The 24,267-nt window shown below is 40.0% G+C and overlaps 1 protein-coding gene across 1 annotated transcript in view; it reads left to right on the top strand.

Annotated features, from left to right (window-relative positions):
• Window positions 1-2,153: 2,153 nt before the first annotated feature.
• Window positions 2,154-24,267, top strand: part of ZFAND4 (zinc finger AN1-type containing 4) — a 79,423-nt gene continuing 57,309 nt past the window's right edge. The window contains 2 exon segments of the mRNA XM_060120087.1: window positions 2,154-2,425; window positions 22,831-23,131. Coding sequence (XP_059976070.1) covers window positions 22,948-23,131 — 184 coding nt within the window. The 5' untranslated portion in view covers window positions 2,154-2,425; window positions 22,831-22,947.

The following is a 24,267-nucleotide window of genomic DNA, read 5'->3' as shown; positions in this document are numbered from 1 at the left end:
CCTTGGTTACTTTTAAGGTTGAATTGGGAATTGCTCATAGAGATTTTGTATAGCTCTCACACATCAACTGTTTGTCCAGCTCTGCTGTGAGAATGACCCAACAGCAGAAGAGGGTACATACTAGCTGCCTGTTCCTTTTCCCTATCCCTTTAGTGCATCTTCCTTCTGTCCCTTACGTTACTTGTGTATAGTTTCCTGCTCTGAGCCCCATGTGGGATCTGACTCAGTAAGCATTTGTTAAACATGTTTTTCTTTTGGAATGATCAAATCTGCTGACCCATCATTAGGATTGATTCCAGGGAATTCAGGAGACAATAGAGTTAGAAAATAGGCAAATTGCTATTTTGAGAGGGTTGAAAGGGGGAGGGAACTTAACACTCACTCGTCCGATGGTAGGCACTTTTCATGTCAGTCTCCTTAACTCTACCAGATAGAGTCCTCATTTCACAGATGAGGCTAAAATCTGGAAGCAGAATGGACTAGCGGAACAAGTTTGGATTTTTTTATTGAGACCTAGATTTAAATCTGCCACCTAGAGCTGTTTGAGTATAGGCAAATTGTTTTACCTTTCTTAGCTTCTGTTTCCTTCTTTGTCAAGTAGGGGTTTCAGTACCCACCTTGCAGGATTGTGATGGGCCAGAATATGCAAAGATCCGTGTTAACTGCCTGGTACTTGAAACATGGTAGATGATGATGGCGAGAATGAATGAACTGGCCAAGGTAGCAGAGCTTCCAGTGTTGGAACCCAAGGCTTTAAGCGCATCCACCTGACTCCAAAGCTCCTTCTCTCAGTTCTCCCTGAGAGGGGTGGCAGGTTTTAGAAACTAAGGTTTTGCTTCAGTAAGATTCATTTCATCACAGGCACTCATTTAAGAATTTAGTATACAAAGATAATAATCATATCTCTGTCCTCACAGGGCTCCAGTCAACTCAGTATTAAAGAAAGAAGGAACCAGTGGCAAGAGAGCCTGAAGATGAGTGAAAGCACGGTCCCTTATCATATACCTCAGTGTATACTCAATGGTTTGTTGAATTATGGAGATAATTTGGTGGGTGGGGTCTCAGAGGGGAGTAAGAAGGGACAGGCAATGGAGATTAGGCATTGGGGTTCATTTTAGACTGGTTCCTCTGAGTCACAAGATAAGTGAAGCTGCAGTGAGAGGGAGATTACTGGTCATTGTCAGTTAAGTAATCCACCTAGTAAAATAGTAGGCCAGGAGGGCTGGAAAATCCGTAAGCCTTGGATTTAGAACACCTACAGGAAATGAAGATAAAAAGAAGCAATGGGGGCCCATGTCAGGCTGGAAGGTTTGTGTTGTCTGTTATGTTGTGCACCTGAGTTCAACAGCTTGGTAATTAGAACTGGAGAAAAAAAAAAAAAAGGGTGGCTGGGCATAGCCGACGCTGCGACTTGACAACCCAAGGTACCCACTCAATTTCAACTCTACAATTCTCAGTAAATTGGATGAGGAATAAATGGATAAGAGCTACAGAGCTTGTTTGCTTTCGCCCTTGCTTTCAACCAGGCATGGCAGTGTCCCCATGTTTCAGATGAGGTACGTGAGACCAGAAACGTCAGGGGTCAGTAAAGCGCAGGAAGAGTGATTTGTTTAAGGCAGGCCGGCCTGGACCTCACTAGAAGTGCACAGGCTCTGGAAAGGCCATCGACGGGGACTATCCCCATAGTACGTCGGGCACCTCTAAGAGCGCCTTAGGTTGGTCTCAGGGAGGGTGCTGTCCATACTCTCCTTAGGCCACAGGCCAACCCCACCGTTCCCGGAAGCCTGTGCGACTGGTCTCCAGCCCGCCCGCTTCGGCCCTAGTCAGCAGGCCACTGTTAGTAATACAGAATTAACATCCGGGCCTCTCCTAATCAACAACCACCACCGAACGCAAAAGAAGCCCCGGCTCCCGCGCATCCGCAGGCGTCCGGCGGACAGGTCCCGCCCCCGCCCCCGCTGATTGGAGGGCGACGCGAGCACCGGCGAGCGATTGGTACGCGGTGTCACAAAGGGGCGGGGGCGCGGCGACCACTGAGCGTTGCTCTTCGGTACCTGCCGCAACGTCGCTCACGGGGCCGCACCTCCTTACGGGCCTGCGGGCAGGCGAGGGAGTGGACGAGAGCCGGTGAGGGCAAGCGGGCCGGATGGGGAGGGTGCCTAGGGCCGCGGGCCGGTGAGCCGGGCCGCGCTGCTGTCGCTGGCCTCCTGGCCTCGCCCCCTCCGTCGCCGCCGCCCGCCTTCGCGGAGGAGACAGCCTTCACTTTCCGTCCCTCTGCGAGCGCGACGCGGGGTGCCCCGCCCCGCCCGACAGGTGCTGCCCTCTGAGTCGCGGATTCTGACGCGGAGCCTGACTGCTGCCCTCCTGATCTGGCCCGTGCGCCTGGGTAGCCGGAGTTTATACTGGAGGAACACGGGCTGCGCAGGTGACTCCGTTCTCTTCAAGTGTCTAACTGAAGGATCGAGGAGGCGTTGGCTCCGAAGGATTTCACAGTCCCGCTAGGAAATTGATTTCAGAGTTTAGGGTACATGATGTGGTGGATACAATTCTGAAGCTTGTATTTAAAACTTAGGTATATTTCCAGGCTTTAGTAAAAACGGTTATTAAGAGTCGGTATTTTTAAGGACTGCATAACATGCTGGCTCCCTTTAGGTGGGAGGAAGAGTTTAAAAGAAATGCTCTTATATGGCTGTTCTTTACAACAGAGGATAAAGCTGATTCCGAGTTAACTGAAATTAGTTATTCAGCACTGTTATCGCATTACCTGTCTTTAACTTCCCTTTCATCTTTGTGTTTTAAGAACTTTTTCAGAAGGGAGGAGAGAAATGTTTTGGAAATTGATTTAGAAACGTTTTCTGATGCCATTACTCTTTTTTCCCCAAGATCTTTTTTTTTTTTTTAACATCTTTAGTGGAGTATAATTGCTTTACAATGGTGTGTTAGTTTCTGCTTTATAACAAACTGAATCAGCTATACATATACATATATCCCCATATCCCCTCCCTCTTGCATCTCCCTCCCACCCTCCCTGTCCCACCCCTCTAGGTGGTCACAAAGCACCGAGCTGATCTCCCTGTGCTATGCGGCTGCTTCCCACTAGCTATCTATTTTACATTTGGTAGTGTATATATGTCCATGCCACTCTCTCACTTCGTCCCAGCTTCCCCTTCCCCCTCTCCGTGTCCTCAAGTCCATTCTCTACATCTGCGTCTTTATTCCTGACATGTCCCTAGGTTCGTCAGAACCTTTTCTTTTAATTCCATATATATGTTTAGCATACGGTATTTGTTTTTCTTTCTGACTTACTTCACTCTGTATGACAGACTCTAGGTACATCCACCTCACTACAAATAACTCAATATCGTTTCTTTTTATGGCTGAGTAATATTCCATTGTATATATGTGCCACATCTTTATCCATTCATCGGTTGATGGACACTTCGGTTGCTTCCATGTCCTGGCTATTGTAAATAGAGCTGCAGTGAACACTGTGGTACATAACTTTTTGAATTATGGTTTTTTCAGGGTATATGCCCAGTAGTGGGATTGCTGGGTTGTATGGTAGCTCGATTTTTAGTTTTTAAAGGAACCTCCATACTGTTCTCCATAGTGGCTGTATCAATTTACATTCCCACCAACAATGCAAGAGTGTTCCCTTTTCTCCACACCCTCTCCAGCATTTATTGTTTATAGATTTTTTGATGGTGGCCATTCTGACTGGTGTGAGGTGATACCTCATTGTAGTTTTGATTTGCATTTCTCTAATGATTAGTGATGTTGAGCATCCTTTCATGTGTTTGTTGGCAATCTGTATATCTTCTTTGGAGAAATGTCTACTTAGGTCTTCTGCCCAGTTTTGGATTGGGTTGTGTTTTTTTTGATATTGAGCTGCATGAGCTGCAAGTAAATTTTGGAGATTAATCCTTTGTTGCTTCATTTGAAAATACTTTCTCCCATTCTGAGGGTTGTCTTTTCGTCTTGTTTATGGTTTCCTTTGCTGTGCAAAAGCTTTTAAGTCTCATTAGGTCCCATGTGTTTATTTTTGTTTTTATTTCCATTTCTCTAGGAGGTGGGTCAAAAAGGATCTTGCTGTGATTTATGTGATAGAGTGTTCTGCCTATGTTTTCCTCTAAGAGTTTTATAGTGTCTAGTTTTACATTTAGGTCTTTAATCCATTTTGAGTTTATTTTTGTGTATGGTGTTCTTCAGTGATCTCTTGGTTATTTAAGAGTGTATTGTTTAGCCTCCATGTGTTTGTATTTTTTACAGGTTTTTTTTTCCTGTAGTAGACATTTAGTCTTATAGCATTGTGGTCAGAAAAGATACTTGATACGATTTCAATTTTCTTAAATTTACCAAGGCTTGATTTGTGACCCAAGATATGAGTCTTTCCTGGAGAATGTTCCATGAGCACTTGAGAAGAAAGTGTATTCTGTTGTTTTTGGATGGAATGTCCTATAAATATCAATTAAGTCTATCTTGTTTAATGTATCATTTAAAGCTTGTGTTTCCTTATTTATTTTCATTTTGGTTGATCTGTCCACTGGTGGAAGTGGGGTGTTTAAGTCCCCTACTATGATTGTGTTACTGTTGATATCCCCTTTTATGGTGGTTAACATTTGCCTTATGTATTGAGGTGCTCCTATCTATGTTGGGTGCATAAATATTTACAATTGTTATATCTTCTTCTTGGATTGATCCCTTGATCATTATGCAGTGTCCTTCTTTGTCTCTTGTAATAGTCTTTATTTTAAAGTCTATTTTGTCTGATATGAGAATTGCTACTCCAGCTTTCTTTTTTTTTTTTTTTTTTTTTGCGGTACATGGGCCTCTCACCGTTGTGGCCTCTCCCGTTGCGGAGCATAGGCTCCAGACGCGCAGGCTCAGCAGCCATGGCCCACGGGCCCAGCCACTCCGTGGCATGTGGTATCCTCCCGGACCGGGGCACGAACCTGTGTCCCGTGCATCAGCAGGTGGACTCTCAACCACGGTGCCGCCAGGGAAGCCCCTCCAGCTTTCTTTTGATTTCCATTTTCATGGAATATCTTTTTCCATCCCCTCACTTTCAGTCTGTATGTGTCCCTAGGTCTGAAGTGGGTCACTTGTAGACAGCATATATACCGGTCTTGTTTTTGTATCCATTCAGCCAGTCTATGTCTTTTGGTTGGAGCATTTAATACATTTACATTTAAGGTAATTATCAATATGTATGTTCCTATTACCATTTTCTTAATTGTTTTGGGTTTGTTATTGTGGGTCTTTTCCTTCTCTTGTGTTTCCTGCCTAGAGAAGTTCCTTTAGCATTTGTTGTAAAGCTGGTTTGGTGGTGCTGAATTCTCTTAGCTTTTGCTTGTCTGTAAAGGTTTTAATTTCTCCGTCAAATCTGAATGAGGTCCTTGCTGGGTAGAGTAATCTTGGTTGTAGGCTTTTCCCTTTCATCACTTTAAATATGTCCTGCCACTCCCTTCTGGCTTGCAGACTTCCTGCTGAAAGATCAGCTGTTAACCTTATGGTGATTCCCTTTGTTGTTTTTCCCTTGCTGCTTTTAATATTTTTTCTTTTCTTTTTTTTTTTGCATCTTTATTGGAGTATAATTGCTTAACAATGGTGTGTTAGTTTCTGCTTTATAACAAAATGAATCAGTTATACTTATGTTCCCATATCCCCTCGCTCTTGCGTCTCCCTCCCACCCTCCCTATCCCACCCCTCCAGGCGGTCACAAAGCACAGAGCTGATCTCCCAGTGCTATGCGGCTGCTTCCCACTAGCTATCTACCTTACGTTTGGTAGTGTATATATGTCCATGCCGCTCTTTCGCTTTGTCACAGCTTACCCTTCCCCCTCCCCATATCCTCAAATCCATTCTCTAGTAGGTCTGTGTCTTTATTCCTGTCTTACCCCTATGTTCTTCAGGACATTTTTTAAATTAAATTCCATATATATGTGTCACCATACAGTATTTGTCTTTCTCTTTCTGACTTACTTCACTCTGTATGATAGACTCTAGGTCCATCCAACTCATTAGAAATAGCTCAATTTCATTTCTTTTTATGGCTGAGTAATATTCCATTGTATATATGTGCCACATCTTCTTAATCCATTCATTCGATGATGGACACTTAGGTTGTTTCCATCTCCGGGCTATTGTAAATAGGGCGGCTATGAACATTTTGGTACATGTCTCTTTTTGAATTATGGTTTTCTCAGGGTATATGCCCAGTAGTGGGATTGCTGGGTCATATGGTAGTTCTATTTGTAGTTTTTTAAGGAACTTCCATACTGTTCTCCATAGTGGCTGTACCAATTCACATTCCCACCAGCAGTGCAAGAGTGTTCCCTTTTTTCCACACCCTCTCCAGCATTTATTGTTTGTAGATATTTTGATGATGGCCATTCTGACTGGTGTGAGATGATATCTCATTGTAGTTTTGATTTGCATTTCTCTAATGATTAAAGATGTTGAGCATCCTTTCATGCGTTTGTTGGCAGTCTGTATATCTTCTGTGGAGAAATGTCTATTTAGGTCTTCTGCCCAGTTTTGGATTGGGTTGTTTGCTTTTTTTGTTATTGAGCTGCATGAGCTGCTTATAAATTTTGGAGATTAATCCTTTGTCAGTTGCTTCATTTGCAAATATTTTCTCCCATTCTGAGGGTTGTCTTTTGGTCTTGTTTATGGTTTCCTTTGCTGTGCAAAAGCTTTTAAGTTTCATTAGGTCCCATGTGTTTATTTTTGTCTTTATTTCCATTTCTCTAGGAGGTGGGTCAAAAAGGATCTTGCTGTGATTTATGTCATAGAGTGTTCTGCCTATGTTTTCCTCTAAGATTTTGATAGTGTCTGGCCTTACATTTAGGTCTTTAATCCATTTTGAGTTTATTTTTGTGTATGGTGTTAGGGAGTGATCTAATCTCATACTTTTACATGTCCCTGTCCAGTTTTCCCAGCACCACTTATTGAAGAGACTGTCCTTTCTCCACTGTATATTCCTGCCTCCTTTATCAAAGATAAGGTGACCATATGTGCGCGGGTTTATCTCTGGGCTTTCTGTCCTGTTCCATTGATCTATCTTTCTGTTTTTGTGCCAGTACCATACTGTCTTGATTGCTGTAGCTTTGTAGTATAGTCTGAAGTCAGGGAGCCTGATTCCTCCAGCTCCATTTTTCGTTCTCAAGATTGCTTTGGCTATTCGGGGTCTTTTGTGTTTCCATACAAATTGTGAAATTTTTTGTTCTAGTTCTGTGAAAAATGCCAGTGGTAGTTTGATAGGGATTGCATTGAATCTGTAGATTGCTTTGGGTAGTAGAGTCATTTTCACAATGTTGATTCTTCCAATCCAAGAAGATGGTACATCTCTCCATCTATTTGTATCACCTTTAATTTCTTTCATCAGTGTCTTATAATTTTCTGCATACAGGTCTTTTGTCTCCTTAGGTAGGTTTATTCCTAGATATTTTATTCTTTTTGTTGCAATGGTAAATGGGAGTGTTTTCTTGGTTTCACTTTCAGACTTTTCATCATTAGTATATAGGAATGCCAGAGATTTCTGTGCATTAATTTTGTATACAGCTACTTTACCAAATTCATTGATTAGCTCTAGTAGTTTTCTGGTAGCATCTTTAGGATTCTCTATGTATAGTATCATGGCATCTGCAAACAGTGACAGCTTTACTTCTTCTTTTCCGATTTGGATTCCTTTTATTTCCTTTTCTTCTCTGATTGCTGTGGCTAAAACTTCCAAAACTAGGTTGAATAAGAGTAGTGAGAGTGGGCAGCCTTGTCTTGTTCCTGATCTTAGTGGAAATGGTTTCAGTTTTTCACCATTGAGGATGATGTTGGCTGTGGGTTTGTCATATATGGCCTTTAGTATGTTGAGGAAAGTTCCCTCTATGCCTACTTTCTGCAGGGTTTTTATCATAAATGGGTGTTAAATTTTGTCGAAAGCTTTCTCTGCATCTATTGAGATGATCATATGGTTTTTCTCCTTCAATTTGTTAATATGGTGTATCACGTTGATTGATTTGCATATATTGAAGAATACTTGCATTCCTGGAATAAACCCCACTTTGATCATGGTGTATGATCCTTTTAATGTGATGTTGGATTCTGTTTGCTAGTATTTTGTTGAGGATTTTTGCATCTATGTTCATCAGTGATATTGGCCTATAGTTTTCTTTCTCTGTGACATCCTTGTCTGGTTTTGGTATCAAGGTGATGGTGGCCTTGTAGAATGAGTTTGGGAGTGTTCCTCCCTCTGCTATATTTTGGAAGAGTTTGAGAAGGATAGGTGTTAGCTCCTCTCTAAATGTTTGATAGAATTCGCCTGTGAAGCCATCTGGTCCTGGGCTTTTGTTTGTTGGAAGATTTTTTTTTTATCACAGTTTCAATTTCAGTGCTTGTGATTGGTCTATTCATATTTTCTATTTCTTCCTGAGTCAGTCTTGGCAGGTTGTGCATTTCTAAGAATTTGTCCATTTCTTCCAGGTTGTCCATTTTATTGGCATAGAGTTGCTTGTAATAATCTCTCATGATCTTTTGTATTTCTGCAGTGTCAGTTGTTACTTCTCCTTTTTCATGTCTAATTCTATTGATTTGAATCTTCTCCCTTTTTTTCTTGATGAGTCTGGCTAATGGTTTATCAATTTTGTTTATCTTCTCAAAGAACCACCTTTTAGTTTTATTGATCTTTGCTATCGTTTCCTTCATTTCTTTTTCATTTATTTCTGATCGATTTTTATGATTTCTTTCCTTCTGCTAACTTTGGGGTGTTTTTGTTTTTCTTCTCTGATTGCTTTAGGTGCAAGGTTAGGTTGTTTATTTGAGATGTTTCCTGTTTCTTAAGGTGGGATTGTATTGCTATAAACTTCCCTCTTAGAACTGCTTTTGCTGCATCCCATAGGTTTTGGGTCGTCGTGTCTCCATTGTCATTTGTTTCTAGGTATTTTTTAATTTCCTCTTTGATTTCTTCAGTGATCACTTGGTTATTAAGTAGTGTATTGTTTAGCCTCCATGTGTTTGTGTTTTTTACAGATCTTTTCCTGTAATTGGTATCTAGTCTCATAGCATTGTGGTCGGAAAAGATACTTGATACAATTTCAATTTTCTTAAATTTACCAAGGCTTGATTTGTGACCCAAGATATGATCTATCCTGGAGAATGTTCCATGAGCACTTTTGAAAAATGTGTATTCTGTTGTTTTTAGATGGAATGTCCTATAAATGTCAATTAAGTCCATCTTGTTTAATGTATCATTTAAAGCTTGTGTTTCCTTATTTCTTTTCATTTTGGATGATCTGTCCATTGGTGAAAGTGGGGTGTTAAAGTCCCCTACTATCAATGTGTTACTGTCGATTTCCCCTTTTATGGCTCTTAGTACTTGCCTTATGTATTGAGGTGCTCCTATGTTGGGTGCATAAATATTTACAATTGTTATATCTTCTTCTTGGATCGATCCCTTGATCATTATGTAGTGTCCTTCTTTGTCTCTTCTAGTAGTCTTTATTTTAAAGTCTATTTTGTCTGATATGAGAATTGCTACTCCAGCTTTCTTTTGGTTTCCATTTGCATGGAATATCTTTTTCCATCCCCTTACTTTCAGTCTGTATGTGTCTCTAGGTCTGAAGTGGGTCTCTTGTAGACAGCATATATATGGGTCTTGTTTTTGTATCCATTCAGCCAATCTGTGTCTTTTGGTGGGAGCATCTAGTCCATTTACATTTAAGGTAATTATCGATATGTATGTTCCTATTCCCATTTTCTTAATTGTTTTGGGTTCGTTATTGTAGGTCTTTTCCTTCTGTTGAGTTTCTTGCCTAGAGAAGTTCCTTTAGCATTTGTTGTAAAGCTGGTTTGGTGGTGCTGAACTCTCTCAGCTTTTGCTTGTCTGTAAACGTTTTAATTTCTCCATCAAATCTGAATGAGATCCTTGCTGGGTAGAGTAATCTTGGTTGCAGGTTTTTCTCCTTCATCACTTTAAATATGTCCTGCCAGTCCCTTCTGGCTTGCAGAGTTTCTGCTGAAAGATCAGCTGTTAACCTTATGGGGATTCCCTTGTGTGTTATTTGTTGTTTTTCCCTTGCTGCTTTTAATATGTTTTCTTTGTATTTAATTTTTGACAGTTTGATTAGTATGTGTCTTGGTGTATTTCTCCTTGGATTTATCCTGTATGGGACTCTCTGTGCCTCCTGGACTTGACTATTTCCTTTCCCATATTAGGGAAGTTTTCAACTATAATCTCTTCAAATATTTTCTCAGTCCCTTTCTTTTTCTCTTCTTCTTCTGGAACCCCTATAATTCGAATGTTGGTGCGTTTAATGTTGTCCCAGAGGTCTCTGAGACTGTCCTCAGTTCTTTTCACTCTTTTTTCTTTATTCTGCTCTGCAGTAGTTATTTCCACTATTTTATCTTCCACATCACTTATCCGTTCTTCTGCCTCAGTTATTTTGCTATTGATCCCATCTAGAGTATTTTTCATTACATTTATTGTGTTTTTAATCATTGCTTGATTCATCTTTAGTTCTTCTAGGTCCTTGTTAACAATTTCTTGCATTTTGTCTATTCTATTTCCAAGATTTTTGATCATCTTTACTATCATTATCCTGAATTCTTTTTCAGGTAGACTGCCTATTTCCTCTTCATTTGTTAGGTCTGGTGGGTTTTTATCTTGCTCCTTCTCCTGCTGTGTGTTTTTCTATCTTCTCATTTTGCTTATCTTGCTGTGTTTGGGGTCTCCTTTTTGCAGGCTGCAGGTTTGTAGTTCCTGTTGTTTTTGGTGTCTGTCCCCAGTGGCTAAGGTTGGTTCAGTGGGTTGTGTAGGCTTCCTGGTGGAGGAGACTAGTGCCTGTGTTCTGGTGGATGAGGCTGGATCTTGTCTTTCTGGTGGGCAGGTCCACGTCTGGTGGTGTGTTTTGGGGTGTCTATGGACTTTTTATGATTTTAGGCAGCCTCTCTGCTAATGGGTGGCGTTGTGTTCCTGTCTTGCTAGTTGTTTGGCATAGGGTGTCCAGCACTCTAGCTTGCTGGTCGTTGAGTGAAGCTGGGTGCTGGTGTTGAGATGGAGATCTCTGGAAGATTTTCGCCGTTTTATATTATGTGGAGCTGGGAGGTCTCTTGTGGACCAGTGTCCTGAAGTTGGCTCTCCCACTTCAGAGGCACAGCACTGACTCCTGGCTCCTCAATTTGGGATGATTCATTGTCTATTCATGTATTCCACAGATGCAGGGTACATCAAGTTGATTGTAGAGCTTTAATCCGCTGCTTCTGAGGCTGCTGGGAGAGATTTCCCTTTCTCTTCTTTGTTCTCACAGCTCCTGGGTCTCAGCTTTGGATTTGGCCCCACCTCTCCATGTAGGTCGCCAGAGGGTGTTTGTTCTTCACTCAGACAGGACAGGGTTAAAGGAGCAGCCTCTTCGGGGACTCTGGCTCACTCAGGCCGGGGGGTAGGCAGGGGCACGGAGTGTGGGGCGAGCCTGCAGCATCAGAGGCCGGCGTGACGTTGCACCAGCCCGAGGCGCGCCGTGCGTTCTCCCAGGGAAGCCGTCGCTGGATCCTGGTACCCCGGCAGTGACGGGCTGCACAGGCTCTCTGGAAGCGGGGCGTGGACAGTGACCTGCGCTCACACACAGGCTTCGTGGCGGTGGTAGCAGCCCCAGCGTCCCACGCCCGTCTCTGGGGTCCGCGCTTTCAGCCGCGGCTCGCGCCCGTCTCTGGAGCTCCTTTAAGTAGCGCTCTTAATCCCCTCTCCTCACGCACCAATAAACAAAGAGGAAAGAAAAAGTCTCTTGCCTCTTCGGCAGGTCCAGACTTTTTCCCGGACTCCCTCCCGGCTAGCTGTGGCGCATTAGCCCCTTCAGGCTGTGTTCACGCCGCCAGCCCCAGTCCTCTGCCTCCGCTCCGACTGAAGCCCGAGCCTCAGCTCCCAGCGCCGCCCGCCCCGGCGGGCAAGCAGACAGGCTTCTCGGGCTGGTGAGTGCCGGTCGGCACCGATCCTCTGTGCGGGAATCTCTCCGCTTTGCACTACCCAGGTACGTGGGGTGTTTCTTGCCTTTTGGGAGATCTGAGGTCTTCTGCCAGCGTTCAGTAGGTGTTCTGTAGGAGTTGTTCCACGTGTAGCTGTATTTCTGGTGTATCTGTGGGGAGGAACGTGATCTCCGCGTCTTACTCTTTCGCCATCTTCCCCGGAAGTCCTAATATTTTTTCTTTGTATTTAATTTTTGATAGTTTGATTAATATGTGCCTCAGTGTGTTTCTTCTTGGATTTATCCTGTATGGGACTTTCTGTGCTTCCTGGACTTGTTTGACTATTCCTTTCCCATATTAGGGAAGTCTTCAACTATAATCTCTTCAAATATTTCCTCAGTCCCTTTCTTTTTCTCTTCTTCTTCTGCGACCCCTATAATTTGAATGTTGTTGCATTTAATGTTGTCCCAGAGGTCTCTGAGACTGTTCTCAATTCTTTTCATCCTTTTGACTCCATTACTCTTAATAGCTAAGCATGTGTTTTAAATTATTGGTAAAAATTCTGGACATACTTTTTTCTCTGCCTTCTTCTTTCCTCTTCCTCTTCTATTTTTTAGCTGTCCTTGTATCATTTTCCATCCTGTTTTTGAGTCTCCATTGCCCCTCATTTACCAACATCATAGGGTTCCATAATCTGCTCAGTCAAGCATGCTCTAACACAACTTTCAGAAGGTGTCCATGGGGCTTCCTTGGTGGCGCAGTGGTTAAGAATCTGCCTGCCAATTCAGGGGACACGGGTCGAGCCCTGGTCCAGGAAGATCCCACATGCTGTGAGGCAACTAAGCCTATGTGCCACAACTACTGAGCCTGCACTCTAGAGCCCGTGAGCCAAAACTACTGAAGCCTGTGTGCCTAGAGCCCGTGCCCTGCAATGAGAGAAGCCACCGCAATGAGAAGCCCGTGCACCACAACGAAGAGTAGCCCCAGCTTTCCGCAGCTAGAGAAATACCCGCACGCAGCAACGAAGACCAAACACAGCCAAAAATAAATAAAATAAAATAAATAAATTTATTTAAAAAAAAAAGCCCAGGGCTGATTCAAACTTGCCACATCAGTGAGTTCATCCAAGTGTAAAGTGATATGTTTAAAAAAAAAAAAAAAAAAGGTGTCCATGGACCCCGCCCTTAGTACTGGCTAGGTCTTTGGCCTACTGGAGCTTCCGTTTGCCCCTCTGCTCTCATCTAGTCCTCCAGTCTGGCTTAACTAGATTTCTTAGACTTACTTTGCTCTCTGTTACAGTGATTTCTGCTGCTGAGGAGAAGTATAATTATTTCCTAGAGGCACACATTTAAGTTTTGAATTTGGTTACCAATCTTGCTTCTTTTTGGGTTTTGGAAATTACTCCATTGATTAGGGCCCAAATTTTTGGTGGTGTTCCAGTGCAATTAGTGCTGTTCTAGGTTACTAGTTTTCTTTTAGCCCATAATTACTCTGTACGTTCTTGTTGCAGATGAAGGACTTCCAAATCTGTCTTTATGTTACCTTCTCCCACGATTTGTTTATTATATTCAGGGTATTGCTGTGGAAGACTACTGTGGTGAAAAAAATGATCTTTATATCTTATGTCACTAAATTCCTTGGACAGGCACTGGTCACCCATGGCTTTATTTCTGTAATATTCAGTTCGGCATTCCAGACCCCTGACCTCTGTTGCTAGATCTTTTACTATGTAGATAGTAGTGCTCTTGGTTTTGGGGGAACAGACACTGATAATTCTGTAGTACATTCTTATTTGATATAGGATGATAAGTATGTTCTTAAGAATCTACATATTATCCAAAGTTGTATTATAAAAGCAGTCATTTCAGTGAGGTAGGAAAAGGGGTTAGGTTCCATCATTATTCCTACAGGCATGTTAATGTATTAAGGATATAAGAGACACAGCCTGAGCAATACAGACATTTATTTGGCTTTTACTTGAAAGTAATGGTCTTTTACCACTGTCACCAGCATTATTATTATTTAATAGATCTTTATTGGAGTATAATTGCTTCACAATACTGTGTTAGTTTCTGCTGTACACCAAAGTGAATCAGCCATATGCATACATATGTCCCCACATCCCCTCCCTCTTGAGCCTCCCTCTCACCCTCCCTATCCCACCCCTCTAGGTCATTGCAAAGCACCGAGCTGATATCCCTGTGCTATGCTGCTGCTTCCCACTAGCTAACTATTTTACATTCAGTAGTGTATATATGTCGATGCTACTCTCACTTCGCCCCACCTTCCCCCTCCCACCCCATGTCCTCCAGTCTGTTCTCTATGTCTACATCTTTATTTCTGCCCTGCAACTAGGTTCATCAGTACTAGTTTTTTTTTTAGATTCCATATATATGCGTTAGCATACAGTATTTGTTTTTCTCTTTCTGATTTACTTCACTCTGTATGACAGACTCTAAGTCCATCCACCTCACAACAAATAACTCAGTTTCACTTTTTTATGGCTGAATAATATTCCATTGTATATATGTGCCACATCTTCTTTATCCATTCATCTGTTGATGGACATTTAGGTTGGTTCCATGTCCTGGCTATTGTAAATAGTGCTGCAGTGAACATTGTGGTACATGTCTCTTTTTGAATTATGGTTTTCTCAGGGTATATGCCCAGTAGTGGGATTGCTGGGTCATATGGTAGTTCTATTTTTAGTTTTTTAAGGAAGCTCCATACTGTTTTCCATACTGGTTGTATACAACTACTATGCGGGATACACACCAAAAGTGCGGGAGGGTTCCCTTTTCACCACACCCTTCCCAGCATTTATTGTTTTTAGATTTTTTTGATGATGGCCATTCTGACCAGCATGAGGTCATTGTAGTTTTGATTTGCGTTTCTCTAATAATTAGTGGCATTAAGCATTTTTTCATGTGCCTCTTGGCCATCTGTATGTCTTCCTTGGTGAAATGTCTATTTAGATCATCTTCTTGAGGCTTTAATTGGATTGTTTGTTTTTTTGATATTGAGCTCCATGTGTTGTTTGTATATTTTGGAGATTAATCCTTTGTCTGTTGTTTCATTTGCAAATATTTTCTCTCGTTCTGAGGGTTGTCTTTTTGTCTTGTTTATGGTTTCCTTTGCTGTGCAAAAGCTTTTAAGTTTAATTAAGTCCCATTTGTTTGTTTTTATTTCCGTTACTCTAAGAGGTGGGTCAAAAAAGATCTTGCTGTGGTTTATGTCAAAGAGTATTTTTCCTATGTTTTCCTCTAAGAGTTTTATAGTGTCTGGTCTTACATTTAGGTCTCTAATCCATTCGGAGTTTATTTTTGTGTATGGTGTTAGGTGGTGTTCTAATTTCATTCTTTTACATGTAGCTGTCCAGTTTTCCCAGCACCACTTATTAAAGAGGCTGTCTTTTCTCCATTGTGTGTTCTTACCTCCGTTGTCGTGAATTTGGTGGCCATATGTGAGTGGGTTTATCCCTGTACCATTGATCTATATTTCTGTTTTTGTGCCAGTACCATACTGTCTTGATTACTGTAGCTTTGTAGTATAGTTTGAAGTTAGGGAGCCTGATTCCTCCAACCTCATTTTCCTTTCTCAAGATTGCTTTGGCTATTCGGTCAGGGTCTTCTGTGTTTCTATACGAACTGTAAAATTTTTTGTTCTAATTCACCAGCAGTATTATTAGCATATTACTTTGTGTTATTATATTTATTACTCATTATTTTGATAAAAAGTATAACAGCACTCAAAGCAGCTGTTCTGCCAGCAATAGCTTTTCTTCCTGTGGTGCCATATCTTCAGGAACATTAGCAGTGTGCACAATGCAATTCAGGTTCCCTATTTAATTAATTATATTCATTATGCTTAATTATATTAAATATACTTTCTAGTTAATTGATGAATTTTATATATTAATTTTATATATTGAGCTACAGTGAATTTTTATAACTCAGTATAATTAATATAATTAATATTATTAACTATATTGAGTTATAAAAATTCACCGTAGCAGAAATCTCTGTACGTTATGAGTTGCGTAAGCATTGGTGGAGTTAGTTTGGAGTGAGTAATGATTCCTATGGGAAACCAGCATTTCTCCAAACAAACTTTTATAGCATAACCAAACACTTCTTCATGTCTAAAGCGGGGATAATACCTTACCTATATTACAGGTTTGCTCTAAAACTCAGTTGAGAGGATGAATATTTATTTACTCTTTCATTGAACAAACCTTTAATGAGTACCAGTATGTACAAAACACTGTGCTAGGTGATGGGGTGGTAAATCAGATGTCCTTCCCTTAAGGAGATTACAATTTAGTAGAATAAGAAAGTCATGTAAAAATGAAATTGATTGTAATGGGTGCCATATATGATGGAGGTCAGGGTGTGAAGGGGAGGAACTGTAAACGGCTTTGTGGAATAGTTTCTATTTGACTTGAGTCTTGAAAGATCATAGGTGCTTGTCTGGTAGCCAAGTGTGGGAATAGTGGTGAATAGAGGAAAGCAGGAGCAACAATATAGAGACCAGTGTTTTCTGAAGCTGCAGTTACAAATTATTAGAGGATAGAAGTACCAGATATATTGCAGGATGGGATGAGGTATGTGTATAAATAAAATAGGGCTGGAAGGTGAGATGCATGATCTTAGGAGCCTTTCTAAGGAGTCTGAATTCTGTAGACAGTGGGAAGCCATCGTGGGACCTTGAGCTAAGAAATGACATGATCAGTTCTACATTTTAAAAAGATAACTGTGCTTCACATCATATGTCATTAGGGAAATGCAAATTAAAGCAATGAGATACTATTATATGCCTATTAGAATGGCCAAAATCCAGAACACTGACAACATCAAATGCTGGTGACGATGTGGAGCAGTAGGAGCTCTTCATTGCTGGTGGGAACGCAATATAGAACAGCCACTTTTGAAAACACTTTGGCAGTTTCTTACAAAACTAAACATACTCTTACTGTAAGATATAGCAGTTGTACTCATTGGTGTTTACCCCGGTAAGTTGAAAACTTATACGTCCACACAAAAACCTGCACATGGATGTTTATAGTGGCTTTACTCATAAACTATTCTGTGTGATACTATAATGATGGGTACATTACTATACATTTGTGGAAGTCAATAGAATTTGCAACACCAAGAATGAGCCCTAATGTGAACTATGGCCTTTGAGTGATAATGATGTGCCAATGTAGGTTCATCTGTTGTTAACAAATATACCACTCTGGTGTAGGTTGTTGATGGTGGGAGAGGCTGTGCATGTGTGGGGGCAGGGAGTGTGTGGGAACTGTCTGTACTTCTGCCTAATTTTGTGGCGAACCTAAAACTGCTCTAAATAATAGTTTATTTAAAAGGAAAAAAAATCAGGCTTTAGGCTAACTTATATTCATTTCCCTCATTTAGTCTGAATTGATGGTTTCACCACAGTGCTTTCTAAAGTCAAATATTAAAAAAACTTAGGGCTTCCCTGGTGGTGCAGTGGTTGAGAATCTGCCTGCTAATGCAGGGGACACGGGTTCGAGCCCTGGTCTGGGAAGATCCCACATGCCGCGGAGCATAGGCCCATGAGCCACAACTACTGAGCCTGCGCGTCTGGAGCCTGTGCTCCACAACAAGAGAGGCCGCGATAGTGAGAGGCCCGCAGCACCGCGATGAAGAGTGGCCCTCTCTTGCCACAACTAGAGAAAGCCCTCACACAGAAACGAAGACCCAACACAGCAAAAATAAATTAATTAATTAATAAAAAATCCTTAGAACTTTGAGTGCCCTTTCCCCCTATTATCTATAGCTAATTAAGAGTAAAGTAATTTCTATATGATGTGATACCCTAATCCAGTTTTTTTTAAACTTTCTTTTTTTAGAAAAGATAACTGTTGACATCCTAGAGAATGGATCAGAAGAGTAAAGGGCAGGAGTCAAGGATTATAGCTAGGCTATCAGAGTTGCTCAGTTAAGAGCTAATGAAGACCTGAACTAAGTCCTATCAGTGTGGCTGGAGAAGGTCACAGATTATAGAAATGTTAAGTTGTACTGTTAGGATTGGTCACTTCTAGATACCTTGAGGCTGGCGGAAAAATCTAAAATGATTCCTAGCTTTCTGGCTTAAGTGACTAGGTTAATTGTGGTACCCTTTACCAAGATGGAGACTGTAGGACAAGATGGAGACTGTAGGACAAGATGGAGGTTTGTAGGAAAGATGATTAGTTTTGGACGTGTTGGATTTCAGGTGTCTGTCTTGTATCCAGATTTTACTTGATTTTTATTTATTTTAAAGATTTATTTATTATTTATTTATTTAGTTAGTTTATTTTTGGCTTCATCGGGTCTTAGTTGTGGCACTTGGGATCTTCGTTGAGGCATGTGGGATCTTTTGTTGTGGTTCACGGGCTTCTCTCTAGTTGTGGCATGAGGGTTTTCTCCTCTCCAGTTGTGGCGCGCAGGCTCCAGGGTACGTAGGCTCTGTAGTTCGCAGCACGTGGGCTGTAGTTGAGGTACGTGAGCTCAGTAGTTGTGGTGTGCGGGCTTAGTTGCCCCATGGCATGTGGGATCTTAGTTCCCTGACCAGGTATTGAACCCATGTCCCATGCTTTGTAAGGCAGATTCTTTACCACTGGACCACCAGGCAAGTACCTATTTTTATTTTTTTAAAAATGTTTATTTATTTATTTATGTGGCTGCATCAGGTCTTGGTTGTGGCATGTGAGCTCTTTGTTGTGGCATGTAGGCTTCTCTCTCGTTGTGGCGTGTGGGTTCCAGAGTGTGCGAGCTCAGTAGTTGCGGCACATGGGCTCTCTAGTTGTGGTACGCAGGCTCTAGAGCATGTGGGCTTAGTTGTCCCATGGTATGTGGGATCTTAGTTCCCCGACCAGGGATTAAACTGGTGTCCCCTGCATTGGAAGGCGGATTCTTTTTTTTTTTTTTTTTTTTTAAGTAAATTTATTTATTTATTTATTTATTTTTGGCTGCGTTGGGTCTTCATTGCTGTGCACAGGCTTTCTCTAGTTGTGGCGAGTGGGGGCTACTCTTCGATGGGTGCACAGGCTTCTCACTCTGGTGGCTTCTCTTGCTGTGGAGCATGGGCTCTAGGTGTGTGGACTTCAGTAGTTATGGCATGTGGGCTCAGTAGTTGTGGCTCATGGGCTCTAGAGTGCAGGCTCAGTAGTTGTGGCACACGGGCTTAGTTGCTCTGTGGCATGTGGGATCTTCCTGGACCAGGGCTTGAACCCGTGTCCCCTGCATTGGCAGGTGGATTCTTAACCACTACGCCACCAGGGAAGTCCCCTGGAAGGCAGATTCTTAACTACTGGACCACCAGGGAAGTCCCTAGTATCCAGATTTTAGATGCCTGTGAAAATCTTGTCTATAGAATGGAGATGTAGGTTATTAATCAAACCACAAGTTTTAAAAAATAACTTCTCCTTAATCACACTGTTATGAAAATTGCAGTAACTTCAGTGATATATCCTTTGGCAAAAAAAAGTAAAAAATTTATCACCCATTTTTCTTCTTCATTCCTGCACTGCCTTAGTGTTCACATTCTGTTCACCTAGTCTTACAGATATTCTTCCCCCACTCTGAGGCTTTACCCATTCTGAAATACATTCAAGAGTCTACCTACCTTTAGGGAATACTTCTCAACTTATTTTATGAGGGCAGTATTACCTTGATATCAAACCAGACAAAGACATAGAAAGAAAACTAAATCAATAACTTTTACGGATATAGACACAAAAATCTTCAAAAAATACTAACAAACTGAATCTAGTAACATATATAAATGATTACAGACCATATACAAATGGATTTATCCCAGTGATGCAAGGTGGTTCCATATATCAAAAAGCAGTCAATGTAATACACCAAGTTAATAGAATATGAGACAAAAACCACACGATCATCTGAGACACTAAAGAAAAGTATTTGACAAAGTCTAACACTGTGATTTAAAAAAGACAACTGACACCTAAACAAAGTAGGAATAGAAGGGAACATTCTCCATCTGATAAAGATTACCTATGAAAACCCCACAGCTAAAATCATACCTCATGGTGAAAGGCTGAATGATTTTCCCTACAACAGGAAAAAGACAAGAATGTTTGCTCTCACCACTTCTATTCAACCTGTATTGGAGGTTCCAGGCAGGGCAATTAGGTAAGAAAAGGAAATAAAGGTCATCTAGATTGGAAAGGAAGAAGTTAAAATTTCTGTTTGTAGTTGATATTATCTTGTATGTAGAAAATCCTAAGGAATCCACTTAGAAAAATACTAGAACTACTGAGTTCAGCAAGGTTGCAGTGAGCAAGACCAATATATTAAAATCAATTGTATTTTTATACACTAGCGATGAGCAATCTGACAATGAAACTAAGAACAATTTCATTGATAGTGGCATCAAAAAGAACAAAATTCTTAGAAACACGTTTTTAAAATACAAAACGTATCATCTGAAAACTACATTGTTGAAAGCAATTAAAGAAGTTATAAATAAACTGAAAGATATTGCATGTTGATGGATTATAAAACTTAATATTGTCAGGATGGTAATACTATCCAAATTAATCTGTAGACTGAACACAGGCCTTATCAAAATCCCAACTGGTGTTTCTGCAAAATACACAAGCTGATCCTATAATTCCTATGGAAATTCAAAGGACCCAGAATAGCCAACAATCTTGAAAGAGAAGAACAAGTTAGAAGACTCACACTTCCTGATCTCAAAACTTATTACAAAGCTACAAAGACAGTGTGTTACTGGCATAAGGATAGACATATAGATCAATGGAACAGAATTGAGGTTATGGTCAGCTGGTTTTCAATAAGGGTGCCAAGACAATTCAATGAATTTAGAGTAGTCTTTCTAACAAATGGTGCTGAGACAACTGGTTATTTGTCTGCAAAAGAATAGAGCTGTACCCCTATTGTACAACAACCACAAAAATAAATTCAAAATAGATTATAGACCTAAATGTAAGGGCTATGCTATACAATTCTTAGAAAAATATGTACTGGTCAATTGTCAACCTTGCATTAGGCAAAGCTTTTAAAATATGACACCCAAAGTATAATCAACAGAAGAAAAATAGTCAGATTGGGCTTCATTAAAATTAAAAACTTTTGTGCTTCAAAGGAAACTATCAAGAAAGTTAAAAGACAACCCATGAAATTGGAGAAAATACTTGTGAATCATATATCCGTTAAACAGCTTGTATCTGGAAAGTGTTAGACATAAATAACTCAATGGACAGGATCTGAACGGACTTTCTGAATAGACATTTCTGTAAAGAATATGTGCAAATGGGTACTAAGCACGTAAAAAGATTCTTAACATCATTAGTCATTAAGGCAAATCACAACTACAGTGAGACACTACTTCATACACACTATGATGGCTTTAATCAAAAGACAATAAAATGTATTGGCAAGGATGTGAAGAAATCCAAACCCTTGTTCATTGTTGGTGGGAATGTAAAATGGTTCAGACTACTTTTGAAAACAGTTTGGTAGTCCCACAAATTGCTAAACACAGGTTACCACACAACCCGTTAGTTCCACTTCTAGATATATATGGAAGAGAAAGGAAAACATGTCTATCACAGAATTGTAATTGAGTGTTCTCATAGCATTATTCATAATAGGCAAAAATTGGAAACAGCCCAGAATGCCCATCAACTGATGGCTGGATAAGTAACATGTGGTACATCCTTATAATGGACTATTATTCAGAAATAAAAAAGAATGAAATACTGATACATCCTAGAACATGGATGAACTTTGAAAACATTATGCTAAGTGAAAGAAGCCGGTCACAAAAGTTTACATATTGTATGATTCTATTTATGTGAAATGTCCAGAATAGGCAAAATTTTAAAAACAGAAAGTAGATTAGTGATTGCCTAGGGCTGAGAGAGACAGAATTTAGGAGTGTGTCTAAAGAATAAGACGTTCCTTTTAGGGTTGATGAAAATGTTCTAAAAATGATTATGGTGATGGTTGTACAATTTTGTAACCATACTAAAGCCCAGTAAATTTTAGGCTTTAAATGGGTGAATTTTATGGTATATAAATTATATCGCCATAAAGGTATTGAAAAGATTTACCTACTTCTCCAGAAAGAATATGTATCATTTGTCCTTTTAGTTTAAGTTCAAGCCCCCTCTGCCTTTTCAAAGTTTTCACTGATTAATAGCAATTTATCAATTTGATTATTCCTATTCTCCTAATTATACACTTAAAATTTATTTTAGTATTTCTGTTGGTTGTGTTTGCCTCTCATACTCATTAGCCATTGTATGTTTGTGTGTAGAGATTATGTCTAATGTCTGTTACCAGTGTTAACCTCATCTCAATGCTAAACTGGTGGATAACCTCTGGAAACCCAAATACTTATTGATTATTTAGTGAATCCTACTTTTAAGATGGTTACTATTCCTTTTATTCACTGTGATTCAGATGTACAATGGCTATAACACTATACTTTGTATGGGTTATAAAATGTAATTTATGTGTTTTAGGAAAGGATGTGCATAATTTATTCAAAGTCTTGCAAATATATACCTACATGTGGAGTTCATTGGTTTAAATATCATTAACAACAAAACATATTTGTTGAGCATGTAGTGTAATTAACTGCTGAGCTCTAGTAAGATAAAGTGTAGCAAATATACCTGTTCTTAATAATCTTACACTCTAATTGGGAGAGTGAGTTCAAAGACAATTGTGTAAAGTTCAGGATTAGGCCTAGTAAGCACTAAAATGAATTCCGGGCTCTCTGGAAGGCTGATATGGGCCAGACTTGAGAAAATCTTTGTGGAGGAATGAGACTTTCACATAGGCTTGTTAAAAAAACATTATTCTTGTTTTTTAGGTACAAAACTCAAAACATGATCAACGATATATATTACCAATGTTCAAAGCTGATTTGGTTAGAACTGGAATACAGTTGCCTGCAACATATTCCTGAGGAATTAGAAAAGTCAAAGTAATGGATAACAGAAAATATCCTCCATTCTTCAATGAAGATAACATGGGAGCATTTTACTACAGACTTCCTTTCTATGATACCATGGAGCTCTTCATTGAAACACTGACTGGAACATGTTTTGAGCTGATAGTTTCACGCTTTGAAGCTGTTATTTCTGTGAAAGCAAAAATTCGAAGATTGGAAGGTACTAGTCTTTCTTGTTTTGTAGGATATGAGGATTAAATTTGTCCTTCAAGAGTGTATAATAACGTTTTAGCTTTTCTTATGGAGAAATGTCAAACCTACATGGAATTAGAAAGAAATAGAGAATGAATCCTTATATACCCACTACTCAGCTTCAACAGTTAGCAATTCATGAACTGTCTTTTTTCCATTCCTGCATTTCCCCCACTCTGTTCCCTTTCTACCAGATACTTTTGAATCAAAGCAAATCCCTGGCATTATGTTAATGGTGTGAAATAATATTTTGAAATAGTTTTTCAACAGGTTATGATGATGTGAAGATTATGCAATAACTACCTTACAGTGATAATTGAATTCCCTTTTATTGACCCTGTTTACTTTTTTAGAGCGCTTTGTGAATACTTTTTCCTTTTTTAATGTGGAGATTTTCTGGGAAGAGTTTTTGGTTTACATTTACATAGATTTGAAGTTTCCTCAGTATAGCAGGGATACTGAATATTGTATAATGTCTCTTTTTTTTTTGTATAATGTCTCTTTTATGGTTGGCATATTTGTGAAAAGTGTTATAAATTACTTTGTGTTAAAATTAGTCTTTTTCTTTGTTCTTGGCAGATTTCTGAAATAAGTGGTATTTGCCATTTATAGTTGTTAAAATCCAGTAAAGACTAGAAAATTTTCCATATAACACTAAATGGATCTTTGCTTTTTGAGCCAGCTGGAACTTGCTTGTAATATAAAGGTAGAAACTAGCATGCCCTCCAGCTCAGTTTAAGTTCAGAATTATAGAAGGATGAGGAGGATTGGAATTTTTTATCTTTGTAAAGTCAAGGATCCTGGTATCTCAGCTTCTGAATATCTAGTAACTAAGTTCTATTGAAGTTAGTGACCAGCTGAGTCCAATGACCACATCAGTACACCCATTAATGGCACATGAAGCTTTTCTCTCCCCAAATGATTTGGTGAGATACAGAGTCAGAATAGTTTATTTTGACTTTTCCTGCTCTTTTATTTATATGATGGTGTAATGATATCTTTTTAGGAGTGGTAAGATTTTTAAAAAACCCTCTTGTGTTCTAAGTAATCTCTGCATTTTTTCCTGCTTTCATGCATTTTGAATAATCTCTGTGCAGCAGAAGC

The sequence above is a fragment of the Mesoplodon densirostris genome, chromosome 1 (assembly GCF_025265405.1).
Source record: "Mesoplodon densirostris isolate mMesDen1 chromosome 1, mMesDen1 primary haplotype, whole genome shotgun sequence".
NCBI lineage: Eukaryota > Metazoa > Chordata > Mammalia > Artiodactyla > Ziphiidae > Mesoplodon > Mesoplodon densirostris.
This window is presented reverse-complemented; position numbering and strand designations above follow the sequence as displayed.